The sequence below is a fragment of the Myotis lucifugus genome, unplaced genomic scaffold, assembly GCF_000147115.1.
Source record: "Myotis lucifugus unplaced genomic scaffold, Myoluc2.0 scaffold_18, whole genome shotgun sequence".
In the NCBI taxonomy this organism is placed as follows: domain Eukaryota; kingdom Metazoa; phylum Chordata; class Mammalia; order Chiroptera; family Vespertilionidae; genus Myotis; species Myotis lucifugus.
This window is the reverse complement of record NW_005871066.1, coordinates 11,942,133-11,958,219: the sequence shown is the minus strand read 5'-3', so window position 1 is coordinate 11,958,219 and position 16,087 is coordinate 11,942,133. Positions and strand designations below refer to the sequence as shown.

At 44.6% G+C, this 16,087-nt stretch overlaps 1 protein-coding gene across 1 annotated transcript in view; it reads left to right on the top strand.

Moving 5' to 3' along the window:
- The window catches only part of GSAP (gamma-secretase activating protein), a gene marked incomplete at its 5' end in the record, with an annotated part of 80,665 nt that overhangs the window by 49,125 nt on the left and 15,453 nt on the right, over nucleotides 1–16,087 (top strand). The window contains 4 exons of the mRNA XM_023751020.1: nucleotides 2,692–2,745; nucleotides 12,258–12,386; nucleotides 13,294–13,352; nucleotides 14,013–14,044. Coding sequence (XP_023606788.1) covers nucleotides 2,692–2,745; nucleotides 12,258–12,386; nucleotides 13,294–13,352; nucleotides 14,013–14,044 — 274 coding nt within the window. The remainder of the gene's footprint in view (nucleotides 1–2,691; nucleotides 2,746–12,257; nucleotides 12,387–13,293; nucleotides 13,353–14,012; nucleotides 14,045–16,087) is intronic.

The following is a 16,087-nucleotide window of genomic DNA, read 5'->3' as shown; positions in this document are numbered from 1 at the left end:
CCATCAAATATATATGTATATATATGATTGATAGATTATATACCTTTTATAATTATTAAGAGATATCAATTAAATTAAAACCTGATCTTTGCATATAAAAATTTCGGTTGGGATCACAGAATTTATCCTTTTTTTTAATCAGATCAATGAGTAACATATTTTGAATTCTAATTATTTCACTTCAAAATACCTAGGTATAAGTCTTTAGATTCAAACCCAATTATCATTTTAAGGCAGTTGCTTTGGCAAATTTTCTGTAACAGACAATTTTACTGAATTTCTTTGAGGCTTTTAAGATTAACTTTGGAACAGGCTTTATTAACATTTCAAAAATCACTCTTTATTATGGAAATATACCAATCTTGTTGCTAGAACCAGCCTGCATTTCTTCCCTGGCTCAAATACACCATTTTTCTTAGGAAATAAGCAGTCTTGGGTTTTATTCTGTACATTTGTAAAGAGATTTAAGCTCAAAACTCTATCTAAATGTCCAAAAACAGGACAGTTGCGCGCATTAGTTTTAAGCCAGCTTTTCTCTTTACACGTGCACAGAAATCCCAGACCCATTTTTAAATTTTGTAAAACTTTTCAATTAGAATAGTTGGGGACGCATTTTTAAATTTTGTAAAACTTTTCAATTAGAATAGTTGGGGAGGGGGCGTCCATATTGGATCGCCATGTGCTCCCTTCCCTTCCCCCACATCCTGCTTTGGGGGAAGTTTCAGCAAATGATTCAGATGGCGTATTTTTCCCAAAGTCATGCTTAATAAAAAAAGACATTTTAAATTTTTTCCTATTTCGCTTTCTAAAGTCATGGCTAGCACCCAAGGTTATCTTAGCCAAAGTTTGGTTGTCATAAGATGTTCTCCGGTAATTTTTAAATAAAACATTAAGTAATCTCATTGCGGGAGAGCTTATAGCTCTGCCCTTTCCTGCCACCTTTGAATCTCTCCACACCAGAGGTGGATTCGGCAGCAGGGTTTCATTTCTTACTACAGATTTGAAATTCCAAATATAAATTAAGATTTTAATTTGAACAAGAAACCACATTGAGATGACCATGGCACTCTTTTTTCCAGCCTGATTTAAAGGAGTACCTTTTAATATTCCAATTTCTTTATAATTTGGCGTTTTTGCACAGGTGATTCTATTAACGGAGAATTAATTAGTACATAGAGGTGGAGGGAGCCATGAAGGCCATTCCTCCCATTTTTTCTTTTCTTTCTGCTCCTCTTTAGGAGCGGAGGGTGCAAGGGGAGGAGATTTATCCTCCTTGGCCTCTCTCAAAGGCTCTAGTAAATGAAATACTGTGTTTCACAAGGAAAAACAGTTTGGAGGCAAGTTTTTCCCTGCTGCTGACCTTTTTTCGATTTCTAACTTTTTGGCAAACTTTTAAGATCTAATGTACCTTTTTCAAGAAACCAAAAGTTATGTTCTGTAACAACATGCAATTACCTTCTGAAATTTTAGCTCCTTAAGCATGCAACTCAAAAGTCTATAATAAAGTTTCTTACTTTTTAAAAGCCCAATCTACTTTTTTAAAGCCGAATCCTGCCCCGTTAGCCTGGTTGAGAAAACGTTCCCACACCGCCTACAGCTCCGGACCACTGTAGCTGATTGTGGGCGTTTGTGTGCGGTGAAATAACCCCTCACCTTTACGGTGAATTTTCCTACCTTTACGGTGAATTCTTTGTTCCTCACTTTACCAGTGAAACTTCGTTTTTTCGCTCTATCGAAACCTTCACTTCCAGAGTTCCCGACGGGCGCCAGATGTCGTAAGTGTTTCCCTCCACGTCCTGCGTGGTTCAGGGTTCGGGTCTGGAAGTGGAGCCGCACACAAATGAAATAGAAAAGACACAAGATAATTTGGGAATATGGGGGACCAGGCGAGCAAGCCCAACTCAGGGAGAAGGACTTTCACTGTGCTCAGGCCTCACCAAGCTTTTATAGTGAGAGGTAAACAAGGTAGTGATTACCATAGTTACACAGTTCTTGTGAGTTTCACTTGTTTTGACCATGGTTACACTTCCTGCACTTCCTCATCCCATTAGCTTTCCCAGATAAGATCTAGGGAGTGTTATAAGGTCAAGCCTAATTATGCTAAGAGGAATGTGCCCTCTAAGCTAGGACTTGTTTGTGACTTTGCCAGCAGGCCAGTCTGAGGCTTAACCCTATATCAGTTTCCCACAGCCATGGTGATAGCGTTGCGCCAACTTTATAGGGGTCTCTTAGCTCGGAAATTATGGTGGAGGGTGAGGTGCAGAAAACTTTTCTACGGCAATCATACAAGGATCCAGTTAATCTTGGTTCCTTCTAGTGAGTTGGAACCAACTGCAGTGCATTTACATGAAAGAGGAGAGGGAGGAAGGATTATAAAACCTGGAACATGCCCCCCTTATCATTACACTGGTAGTGCAAATGGAAACATGCAAACCATATACTGTTTGTTTATTCATCTTCTTCTTTCCTTTAGACACTGTCAACTATTAAAATCATAACTTTAAGGAGTCTTTTTCTTCCTGTGACAAGAGATAGGCTGTGTTCACTGTTATTTATAAACTCCGGGGTTTATTTAAAGTAGAGGTTAGCAAACTGGACGCTGCCCTCAGCTTCTGTCTGTGCAGGAGACCTTTCCTGAGGGCTTGAGCTTGTGGCCGCTGACATCGTGTGTCTGTTTGGCCCCCACTGCAGGAAATTCCTGGAATAAGCCTTGTGACGGAAGAGATCACGTTGCCTCTGATGAAGGTGAGTCCACACGGTCAGAGACTTTCAGGCGCAGTCGTGCCTGGCTTCCTTGCTGCCGCCACACTGGAGTCACAACTCGTCACACCTCGACGGTCCTAGTATAATGGCAGTTCCAGAGGGATTGTGAACTGTCAGAGGAGGAGGGGATAAAGGTTAGAGCAGGGGTCCTCAAACTACGGTCCGAGGGCCACATGCAAATACAAATATTGTATTTGTTCCCGTTTTGTTTTTTTACTTCAAAATAAGATATGTGCAGTGTGCATAGGAATTTGTTCATAGTTTTTTTTAAAACTATAGTCCGGCCCTCCAACGGTCTGAGGGACAGTGAACTGGCCCCCTGTTTAAAAAGTTTGAGGACCCCTGGGTTAGAGCCTTTATCCTTCCTAAGTGGTTGAGTAGCCACGGAGAATGATGTTATGGCATTCTTAGGAATGCTCTTCGAACAGGGAAGTTTTCTGGATAGAGAATTACAGGGCTCATTGTAAACCATATAGAACTAGTGCTTTATACTGCGCCTTAAACCCGTCAGCTCTGGTAAATTATCTTATAGGGCCTGGTAGCTGTTTTTTTACTTCATTTGTGCTGTCACCCCCTCATAACACACACACACACACACACACACACACACACACACACACACACACGACCCTAAAACCATTAAGTATCCTGGCTGGGATTATTTCATATCCTTCTGCTTCTAAGAACAGCTTTTCTGTTTCTGCAGTGGCTGTCTGTGGCCTCGCTCAAGCTGCTGCACCCCTCCTTCCTGCCCGTCTTTCTGTAGTCTGGTGGTTTCAGAAGACTGTCTGACTACAATAGGGAGAATGGGGTGGGTGGGTGAGTAGTAGCGAATGCATATGTAGTTAAGAACTGGGGAGTATTTTAGTACAGTTCCCCTGAAGCTCCTTTGTTGGTTTTGGCACTGCCTCCTGTTAATTATAGACTGGTGTGTACTGGGAACTCTCAACTTTTGGCAGCAGGCAGCTCAGTGTGCAACTGCCTTTTCTTTACATTTGATTCTTTTGGATCCATGAAGGGCCTGCCAGGCCTGGGCAGCTGGGGGAAAGCCGTGGGCGGTTGAGGTCACAGTGATGCACTGGGGCTGGGGGCTGGGGCTGGGGGGTGGGGGATGGCGGCGGGGGGTGTGGTGAGGGGGGTGGGGCTCAGGGGTCTACTGCTGGGACTGGCCTTGGGCTCAGGAGAAGATGGTCCTGGGTTTGGCGTGGCCAGTTCCCTCACCCCCACCCCAGTCACTCGGCCTGGAAGACTAATCAGTACCTTCCGGTTCACAGGACACCTGGCCCTGATATCGCTCATTTGTTTCTCCATCTCTGCTTGAGTGATACTCATCACTGAATGCTGCTGCCTCTGACCAACTTTTTCTACCCCAAGTTCCAGCTTAATTATATTGTGAGGGACCTTGTTGCAGTGACACATCCCACCCTCTGTGCCTCCTTCCCAGCCCCAGTTATAAGACTGTTCTTGCCACGCTCACCTGGCAGCAGTTGGCTCTGAGCACCTATGACCTGAATCCTACGCGACCTTTGAAAGCATGCGTGCAGCCAGACTTTCCGTGAGGCCCGAGGGACCCCCTGTTTACTCTGACCCACAGTTGCTTCTGTTCTCCTTGGTGTGACTGCCCTGATAGGGAGTCGGGAGAGGGAAGGAAAAATGCAACTGGATACGTGCTTTCCTCCTGCTTTCTCTGCAGATAATTTTAGTTTGAAGCGGAGCACTTTACAGACGTTTCATATACAGGGGTGGGTAAAAGTAGGTTTACAGTTATAATACAAATAAATGAGACACTGATTAATAAATAATAATAAAGAATAAACCGTTTCACGTATTCAAACTGTAAATGTGCTTTTGCCCATGTTAGGACACATAAACCAGTTGAATTAGAGGATTGCCACCCGAAAGACAGCAGGCTTCCTTACTTTATAAAATTACTTTCAAAAGAATTTTAAAAAGGAAAAAAGGGGTATATTGAAACAAGTCTCATCCTAAAAGGGATGTCGTCAAGAGCAGTTTCCTAGGATGATTTTATCCCTTCTTAAAGCATGGCTTTCTCTAGGGAAGCGGCAACTTTTGAAAAAGGTTAAAAATCATTCTTGACTTTATAATGACAAGAGAAACTAGTAAGACTGTCCTACCACAGGAAGCATGTACTAGTACAGATGAAAAAAAGGAAGAGTAACTTGAAAATAAAGATAAAAGTTGAAAGAGCATCCCAAAGATGGAGAAATGTAGTATTTTTACCCAAGTGTTTTTTAAGCCAGACATCTTTAGTTTCATTTTATAAAAAATGGAAGCCTTTTATTTCATCATTTGTTTAGAGGTTATTAACTACCTGACCCAGAGACTGGCCCGCCTACGACCACTCAGGAGGGAGGGTGTGGCTGTAAGTGTCTGTCAGGTGTCTGAAGGCCGCTGAGGATTGGGAGAAGGGTAGCTGACTGCTCCATTTAGACTTGTTTATTTAATTACGCCTCTTTTCTTAAAAAGTTTAAAAATACCGTTTTAACTGGGCAGAGCATGGGTCTAATGAATTGCTTAGTGAAACACCATGACACCTTTTCCTTGACCTTCCCAATACCGACAACCACCATCGCTTAAATCGGTGGTTCTCCACCTTCTGGCCCTTTAAATACATTTCCTCATGTTGTGACCCAACCATAAAATGATTGTCGTTGCTACTTCATAACTGTAATGTTGCTACTGTTATGAATCGTCATGTAAATATCTGATATGCAGGACGGTCTTAGGCGACCCCTGTGAAAGGGTCGTTCGACCGCCAACGGGGTCGCGACCCACAGGTTGAGAACCGCTGGCTTAAGTGAAAAGTTTGTTAGAGACCCAAACTACTGATGCAGTCACAGTGTAACAGCTGATTATCTTTTTAAAAGCCAGAGCCACACTGAAATGGCACTTTATTTAATTTATTTTTTAAAAATGTAATACTAGGGCTGTGCCATGCTTTATTTAATTAATATTACTATTGATAGTATTTAAGTTGTTTCTGCCCTTTTTCAAACACACAATATTTCCATGAGCCTTGGTGATAAAGGTTTTAGCGCACGTGTGTGAGATTACCAACAGGGCCACGTCTTAAAGTAGGATTGCCACGGTTTGTGATTCTGACAGATGTGTCCAGATTCCCCAGGGAGCTTGTCACACGTCACTGTGATGATCAGTGGAAGACACCTTTAAAGCCGGGTTCCATCCCTGATCGGGGTGCTTGCAGGAGGTGGCAGATCCATGTGTCTCTCTCACATTGACGTTTCTCTCTCTCGCTCTCTCTCTCTCTCTCTCTCTCTCTCTTCCCTTTTCTCTCCCCCTCTATCTCCTTCTCCCTTTCCCTCATCTCCCTTTCCTCAACATTTAATAGACTTTGCCTGGCGCTAATGCACCAGCAGCCACGGCCACCGTTCAGCCCTGTGGCCCTGCGGCCCTGGGGACATCTCGCTCCACCATGTACCACCATGCCCCACAGCTGACAGTTTTTAAAAATGAGAATTGTTGCTTTGATGAAAATGTAGCTTTATCAGAAATGTCCATTGGTTATGTGGGAAATATTAATTAATTTTTCAAAGTTCATTTTATACTTATGTGATATTGTGTTATAACTAGAAATATATATTTGGTCTTCCAGACATATCCATAGTTCCTGGCACAGAGCTCCTAAAATCCTTATCATTTCCTAAGTGATAAGCATTACAGGGACATCTTTTGTTATAATAGTTAGTGTTTGTTCCCAGTTTCTGAAATGGCACCACAGCAGAAAGGTGAGAGTGTCTTTTGTTATTTATAACCAGCCCCTTTCAACCACATCTGAGATGACCTTATTGAGGTGCTTTTGAAAAGCATCTAAGGGTAGGACTGTGGCCCTGAGAAGCAACCAGGTGATTAGGGGGTGGCACTTTCAGCCCCACCCCACTCCCCACCTCCTGAGGTGAGAATGGCTAGAGATTGAGTTCAATCACCAATGGCGAATGATTCACCCAGCCATGCCTTTGTAGGGGAGCCTCCGTTCTGGGCTGGGTGAGCATGTGGAGGTGCAGGGAGGGTGGTGTGCCTGGAGGGGGCATAGAAGCTCATAGCCCCTTTCCACATGCCTTGCCCTTTGCATCTCTTCCATCTGTCCCTTCCCGAATTGTGTCTTTTTATAATAAGGAACCTGTTTTCCTGAATTCTGTGAACAACTGTTGCAAATTATCAAACCCAAGGAGGAGGTTCTGGAAACCTTCAACTCACCGACCAGCAGTTAGAAGCACAGGTGACAATCTGGACTTGCGATTGGCATCTGAAGAAGGGGGCATTTTTATGGGACGGAGCCCTTAACCTGTGGGATCTAACACTGTCTCTAGGTAGAGAGTGTCAAAATTCAGTCCAATGGTCGACACCCAACTGATGTTAGAGAACTGATGGATGTGGGGAAAAACCCTCACATATTTGGTGACCAGAAGTGAAGTATTCTGTGAGTAGACTGTAGTAGAGGAAAAAAAAAGAATTTTTCCTATACAACATTTCTGGACAGTGATTTATGGCAAGTAAAATTAATATTGTAAAACAATTTTATGAAACACTACTTACTAAAAACAGAGCACCAGGCTGGTAAATCCACTCCTGTCATATCTGTAGGGATGTGACAGTTTACTTCTCCGATGATGCAAGTGAAGAACACACCCAGGATCAAGGATTCTTGTTTTTGTTTCTCTCCTACTAGTCACTAGGCCAGTGATGGCGAGCCTATGACACACGTGTCAGAGGTGACACGCGAACTCATTGTTTTGGTTGATTTTTCTTTGTTAAATGGCATTTAAACATATAAAATAAATATCAAAAATATAAATCTTTGTTTTACTATGGTTGCAAATATCAAAAAATTTCTATATGTGACACAGCACCAGAGTTAAGTTAGGGTTTTTCAAAATGCTGACACGCCGAGCTCAAAAGGTTCGCCATCACTGCACGAGGCTATGCTGCTGCTCTTATTCAGAATTTTGGTTGGAGACATAATGTTTCATTCTTAAGGCTGACAGGAGGGAAATCCCTTAGTATGGGCGTTCTCAGGGTACATGCTGATGTTGAGATGGAATAATTTAGAGCCATATTTAGTGATTACATTAAAATAAAACCTATGAAAAATGGCTACGAGAACTTCACCCAGCTAAGAAGAGATCTCTTTGTCACTAGATGTTAGGAAAAGGAGGAAGTCCATTTATAAATAGGAGAACTTGCACTTGCAACATGCCATCCTTAACAGGAAGCCTCAGTGAAACTGAGTCCACGCTGGTACCACTCTCTGCCCAGCAGCCAATAAGTTGAGTGACAAAGTGTTGAGGCAAGAAAAGGTGACTTTATTCAGAAAGCCAGCAAGCCGAGAATATGGCGGGCTAGCATCCTAAAGAACCATCCTGAGAAAGTACAGAATTCAGGCTTCTTTTATATCAAGGGAGGGGAAACGGTAGGGGCAAGAGGTGACTGAGGGTGGCAGACATCTGGGCACCAGCAGGGGTCTGAGGAAGATGGCGAAACTTCTTTGTTCTTAGCCTGTTCACTCTAGTTGATGTGAGTTCAGTCATGAGGTTCCTGCAAATCCTTGATAAACAATTATTATTTTTGTACATAGTTCCCCTATCTCCTCAGGAAAGGCATTTTTGGGTAAGGGGCTGTTTTGTAAAATGCAAGGTGCAAGTGGCATACCTCTAATGACTAGCATGTCTATATGCAACACCAAGCAGAAGCTGTTAGCCGGAGAAGCCACGGGAACAGCACAGGCTTGAACACGATGCAGCCAGAGAGGCTGAGCCTTTCACTCTGTCACCTCAGGAGTCCAGCCACCAGAGCATCTTGGCTTAGCGTGGTGCCTCGCTGGCTTCGTGGACACATGGACGTCTCTATTTTATTCTGTCTGTGCTGGAGGTGGTGGGTCACTGTGTTTCTCTGGGCTGCAAGTAAAGGCTGATACCGAGATGGTATCCACTGACGAGCCAGAGTGCATGGAGCGTTAGCCCTGCTGGTTGAGCCCTGGCCTGGAGAGGGAAGGTTCTCCCTGAGTTGGCTTCCTCTCCAGTGAGAAGATGCTGGTGAATCAGAAGACTTAGGACCAGAGCCAGAGGGCTGTTTGGAAATGAAGGGCAGATGTTTTCTCCTGACAGCAATTTGCAGATGAGCCTGCACCACAGGGCTTAAAAACACTTCTAAAAAAAAAATCAACTGGCAATCCAAATCATAAATGGGAAACAGTCCCTTAATGTAACTCTTTCGTTCTTTTGTTCAGTTAATAGTTGTCATTGTCTACATTTGTTAATTATTCCATGTCATCCTAGGAGACAAAAATAGATTATTTCTCAAGAAGAAACTTCTTTCAAAATCAAAGTTTAAAACTCCCCCTTGAGTAGAAAAATGCTTCTGGATTGTTCCTGGAGTATCTAATGGCTTCTAACACCACGTCTCCCAGAAGCAGCTAAATTCATGGGTATCTTTCTTATAAAGCTTTTGTGTGTGTATTTTAAAGTTTTATGAGTTCTTTTAAAGTAGCCAGCATGCGCTTCTCGGGCTTTCTCTTTGCTCAGTTGTTTCTGATGAATACAGCGCTTGGTAAACAAGTAGTTCCATCAGTGCTGGTTGACTGAGAGGAGTGGCTGGCTGTGCTCCCCGGTTGGCTGTTAGGATGTGGTTGTGCAGTGCCCCCAATATCTACAATTTTATCGTGGGCTTCGTATATTCTCTGGATTAATGAGCATGCTGGTACTCACTGGCAGTTGGGATCCTTCGCAGATTGGCCCCAACCTCCTCTTTAAAGCTGTCTCCTGTCACTTAACACAATCTCAGTCTTCCTCCACCTTTAACCAGGGGTGCAGATAGAGGGAAATGTTTGAGGGTGGGCGTCGGGACTGGGATTACCTGGACATGCTCAAGTGGTGTTCTCAGCGCTGGCTGAATGGTAGGATTGCCTGGGGAACCTGTAAAACTCAGGAGGCTCAGGTCACGCCCCAAACAGTTACATCTCCAGGGGATGGGATCCAGTGGCTGCTGACATTTGGAATCAACTCCAGAGGCAGCCATCTTCACCACCGAGAATGAAGTGTTGTTGGTTGTTTTCTCTGCTTTCTCCAAGGCTCTGCCTCTGATCTAAACCCAGAATCCACATAGGGGTGTCTCAGTCTTCACTCACTTCCTCAGAGCTCCCCTTGGAACATCCTCTTCTTATCCTTCACTTACTCAAATCCTCTTCATCCTTTGGGTCTCATCTATTAACCAGACTTCCGAATAGATCTCCCAATTTACAATGATCCCCATGAATTTTTATAGCTCAAAAGGTTGCATCAGTTATCCAGTAGATACCACGTAGTGACATATGCTGGGCATTGCTCTCTGTACTACCTCAATAGCTACAGTATAACATGCAGCCCAGTGGCCTCCTTGAAAGACCTGTAAGTTTATATTAAAATATTTTGGAGACTTTTGGCTAACAGTGTTTCTTATTTAAGTGTAAGCTGCTGTCGTTGTTTTAAACTTAGATTCTTTTCCTTCAAACTCAGTGGTTTTGAACTATTTCAGGCCATGGATTCCTTTGAAAATCTGGTGCAAACTATCGACCTTCCCAGAAAAGCGCTCATACAAACACACACTCCATTTCATGTGCCAGCAGTGGGTTCATGAGCCCCCGTGAAGCCTGTCCATGGACTTGCTTTACCTGTTTTTTTCTCAGCTGAGAAAAGGGATTTTTTAAGTGGGGGAGTGAGGAGGAGGAAGGCAGTTTGGGAGAGAGATTTTCTTAGGATCCACAGCGTGGGTGTGGGAGGTGGGGTCTTCTGATGGGAGGGTGGCATTTGGTCTGAGGGGAAGAGGCCCTGTGACAGGTAGGACACCGCATTTCTCCCCTCACATACCTGCGGGCCGCATTGTACGCCTGTCCAATGCAGGAAAAGCCAGTAGCTTCATTGACCACTAGATGTCACCACAACACCAATAAGTTTTCTGGCTTTTGGCTGCCCTGTGCCTGGGCCCAGAGGTGAAATAGCAAGTAAGTTGCAGTAACTTAACCATCAGGGACCTAAAATTAGCAGGATTTACTTTCATTATTATTATTATTTCAATACAAGGAAGTCCAAAGGATGAATAAAGATACATTCAGTATAAATAAAAGGAAAACGAAAGAAAAGGTGAACGAGATAGGACAGGGGGAGTATGACCTGGCTCCAGTGTTACGATTCCCCTAGAAATGGCACTGTCTTGGAAATAGGTTTTTGTCTTTGTGAGAAGGATTGTTGGCTGGACTGGGCTTTCAGGCTCCTAAAACGGCAGTTATTATTATGTAACTCACTTCACAGATACTCCAAAACCCATTTTGAACCAATTATGACCGTCCGTTCAGTAAGAATTTGGATAATGTGCTCTTGTTTAACATAAGGGCATGTTTCTTTTCTTTTTAAAATATATTTTTATTCATTTCAGAGAGGAAGGGAGAGGGAGAGAGAGATAGAAACGTCAATGATGAGAGAGAATCATTGATTGGCTGCCTCCTGCACGCCCCCTACTGGGGATCAAGCCTGCAACCTGGGCCTGTGCCCGTGGCCGGAATTAAACCCAGGACCTTTAGTCCCCAGGCTGATGCTCTATCCACTGAGCCAAATCGTCCAGGGCAGCATGTTTCTTGATTGAGGCATATCTTATTTCTTATTTTTTCTCTTGCAATACAGCCAAGTCTGTTGCCACAGTATGCATTAGCTCACTTTGTTTTATGGCCTCATATTGCAACCTTGGCTCCATTCAAATCTTTTATAATTGCATATTTTATATGATACACACGTTGGCAAGAACGTGTGTATCAGATTTATCTTCATTGATTTAAAAGAAAACAATTTGTGTCACTATATCCTTCAACATTGAAGAGGCTTAATATTTCATTTAATTTAAAAATGAACCTAATGGATACATTCTTGCTTCAGGGTAGTACAATTATATCAACAAGTCAAAGACCTAATTAGGATGCCAACTATTCTGTTCTGGAGTATTTGACAACTGGATGTGAAGCTAGTTCACTTCGCCTTTCCGATTCCTACATTTTTGAAAAATAAATTCTTTGGCAGTAGATAAGCTTGGTGGGAAAGTGAGCCTATTCCATGTGCTCCAAATCTCATGAACATTCTCTGACTGAACATGGCATTGTTGATACAACACTGTGTGTTTAACATAGGCTGACCCGCTTAGCTTTAACCCAGGGGAGTCATACCAGTTTGGGGAAGGGAGCAGCAGCTCTCTCTGTGTAAAAGGGGGTAGGAAAGGAAGTGGGGAAGCAAAGACTCTTTAAACCTCTCTACTTTAGAATCCCTATTGGGATGAGAATGCCATCCTGCATGGGAGGTACTCACTCGGAAATGCTGCCCCATACGAGCTGAGGAAGTCAGGGATCCCAGGTCGGTAGCAGGCTTGTGTGGCCCTCCTGGGTAGTTTGGCCAACAGGGCCCGCTGCTCAAGCTCACGGATGTTTTTGTCCCCTACAGGTGCAGAGCTTTAAGAACTACTGGGAAAAACTGAACGCCAACCTGGAATATGTGAAGTACTCCAAGCCACACTTACACTATAACAACAGCGTGGTCAGGAGAGAGTGGCACAGCCTGATCTCAGAAGAGGTACGCGTGGGTTCATGACAACAAAGCAAGAAGCAAGAGCAGGCATGTTAGGTCCCGGTGACACCCCCAAGTCATAAGGCTGCTTCCCTTTGCAGCACCTCCCCAATGCCAGGCACTTGTACGTTGTGGCTACCAATCTCCCAATAGGTAGTCAGAGGTGCTTCTCTGATGCTTCTTTGGGTGATAGAGCCCTTCTGTCTCTTGATTGTGGCGGTACATGAATCTACGCATGTGATAAAATGACAGCGCTGTACACTCACTGGACCAGTGTCAGCGTCTGATTTGGATAGTGTACCACGTATAGTCATTTATATAAGAGGTAAACATTGGGGAGATTGCGGGTGAAGAGTACCTGAGGGTTGTTGTATATAGTTGTAGTATTACTGTATATTAATGTATAGTTGACTTGCAATGTCCTATCTGTATATATAAAACCCTGAGCAACCATCTGACTGTCCAACCAGTAGCTATGATGCACAATGACCACCAGGGGGCTGACACTCAACAGAGGAGCTGCTGAGCTGCAGTGACTTGGCAGCTGCGGTTCTCGGGTGATGTACCTGGAACCAGAGAGGAAGGAGCCTGATTCTGGGGTGCGTCACCTGAGAACAACCCTCTTGCAATCTGGGATCCCTCGGGGGATGTCGGAGAGCCGGTTTCGGCCCCATCCCCGCAGGCCAGGCTGAGGGACCCCACCAGTGCATGAATCTGTGCACTGGGCCTCTAGTAAATTTATAATAGTTTTAGAGAAACAAAGTTTTAATAATCTAGGTATTTTATCTGTTTACCTGGAAGGTGTATTTCTTTTCCCTGAAACTTTTAATTGTATTCCATTATGTCCTTGATGTGAAAAATGTCACCCATAATACCTTCAGCTTTTATACCTCTGACATATTCTCACTCCTAGAAAACAGGAAAAAGAAGGTCCAAGGCGTATGTGAGGAATATTCTTGATAATGCAGTAAAGTAAGTGAAACTGGGGATTCTTGTATCTATAAGATGGTTATCATTTGCATTATTTTTTGGCTACTTTTCATGGAAGTAGCTGACTTTTTTTGTGTATCATGATGCTGTCAGCTCACTGAATGCAGCCAGTGGGGCCCTATTCTGGAATTTGATGTCAGAGTTTCTGGTGGAAAAGTTGATCTGTTAAGCCTTACAGGTTTGTGCCCTATGGATGGATGATTTGTAAGGAAGTGGTAGAGAAAGCTCTTATTAATTGAACACTTTAGGGGAATACAGACAGTAGGCTGATTTAAAAAGTGATATTGGCCTGTGAGCTTGCTCTTATTTTGAAAGCAGATTTTCTGGATAGTGAGTCATCTCAGAATGCTACAAGTACAGGCCCCATTCCAACTTCTGTTCTATTTTCTGTTCCCATTATTTCCAATAACTAAGAGCTGCAATTGTTCTAAATTATTGTCATTGTTTGCACTAAAGGGCTTTGAGTTTCATAATTGCCTAATGTGGCTTTTGCCAAGTTGATTAAAGTTTTTGAGGTTTTCACCCGCCTGAGAAACAGTTTCTGCAGGGGTTGTTAGAGGAGGATATCATGTACGCTATTGTGGCTTTCATTAAAAAAAAGAATGTTTCCTGTGTGAATAACATTGGCTAATTTCTTTGTAGGGTGATTTCTAACCTAGAAGCAAGGAATTCGGGTAAGAAAAGACCTGTAATCAAGCCTTTGGATTCCAGTCAGTGTTTTGTTTGTAACACCCTTCGTCCTTCCACTGGGGGTTGGCAAGAAACCCACTTCCAACAGTGCAGTGGAGGCAGCACCTTTAACATCTTCTTGTCCGAGCTCCTCCATGTCTGTCTTGGCACCAGGACCTTCAGGGACAGCTGCTGAGTGTGCTTTTGCTGGTCGGTCCCGGAGTGCTGGCCTCTGGCTTTCATTATTTTCCCCCATGGAGTTGATCTAGTTAACATGCCCACTGGCTGTACCCACAGGATGCGCTTTGGAAATTCCCTTGGCTCAGGGTGCCACTCCCTCCAGCTGTCTGATCACACAAGGGCCTTTGACTGGTGTGCTGCTTTCATTTTGGTCGACACTGGGGCGCTCACTGGGTGAGGTCATAGGGGCGCAAAGATGAGGAGCCCCTAGGTAAGCCCAGCGATGTGGGGGAAGATCCTGGGCTTGGAGCCAGACAGGATTGGCTTAAACTCCAGCTGGGCCTCATGCTAACCGTGTCCTTTTAGGCAAACCATTTAACCATTTTGTGTGGTCCTCCTCAGGGGAGGGGGGGAGAAAAGGAGAGTAAATGCTATAGCTCTTGGCACATGTGGGATACCTGGGGTGGCTGGTATATCATTCGTGCATGAGGAAGAAATGCTAACACATAATTTCTAAACCAGATGATAGGTGCTATGTAACCTTAGGGTGCAGGTGTGAGGGGCAAGGAGCGAGGGGTGAGGAGTGAGGGCAGGAGTAGGGATGGTTGGGGCGGGTCTTGACAACCAAGGGGACTTAGCTGTGAAAACTGGGGGAGGAGATTGCTAAGCACATCCAGGTATAAGCCCTTTTGCAGTCTTGTCAGAACTCTCTCAGGGTTCATACAAGTCAGTCTTTATTTAAAAAGTTGTCGCTTTTATATCCCACTTATGTTTATGGGCTTGGATGTTAGGTATATGTTGGGTGACCCTAACGGAAATTGTTCTATACAGTGTATTGCTGCACATCCGCAGCTGTGGACTCCACCCTCATGCACCGTGACGGTGAACTTGTCAGCCAGCCCAGGCAGATGGAGCCTGGGCCCACTGCACGGCTCCAGGGCCCAGCCTCTGCCTGTTACCAGGCCATCCATGTTGAGGCCAGGGGTTGCGTCACCAGCACCTGGCAGCAGCCGTCAGCAGGGTCCTGCCCAGTGCGCGGGGTGTGAACGTGTGGGATTCAGGGGTTTGCAATATGGGAAACGTTGCTGTGGTCTGTTTCTGTTGTTGCCCCCACCCACCCGAGGAGCCCCTTCTGCTCCTGTCCTTCAGGCCTGCTCGCGTCCTGTGACGAGTCATCTTCTCTTGACACCTTTTTGGGAGCTTGCCCCTGCTTTGCTTGTGCCAGTTTCCTAGGAAGGCTGACATCACTGCCAGAAAGGGAACACTCGTGTGAAATTCAGGGCTGCTGGGCTCAACCCTGCATTGTTTCTTCTTAATCATGAAGGTTATGTGGGATCCATGTAGGATTTCTCCTGAGGTGTCAAGAGGCATTCATGCCTCCCGCAAGGAGTCCTCAGCCCAGGGACCGGCAGAGTTCAGTCCTCCTGACCCTCTGGGACAGGAAGAGCAGGGCAGAGGTGCCCAGGTACCCTCAGGGGAGTGTTAGGGCAGATCTTCCAATGAGACTGCTCACCTTCTCCCCCCCTCCCAGTCTTGCTGGTGAAGTGCAAGTCACAGTGGAGAAAGCGCCATTGGATTTGACCTTACATATCACTTTCCCATGTTGATTTTGTTGCTTTCAGTCTGATAACATACCCATTAGTATTATGGCCACAGTAATTGGTCCCCTCAGCTTAGTAATTCCCGAAGACAGTGAACTATGGGAGGCCAGAAGGCAGGGAGTCATGTGATCCTTCCAACAAGTCCCTGTCCCTGTGTTTGTGTCCCCCTTAGAGTTTAGAGAGGTTACTCTGTCTCCCATGAAGCAGAAGTTCTTGGACAGTGGTGAGGTTTTGTGTTGAAGAGAAATCAAAGCCAGAGCCTGTTGC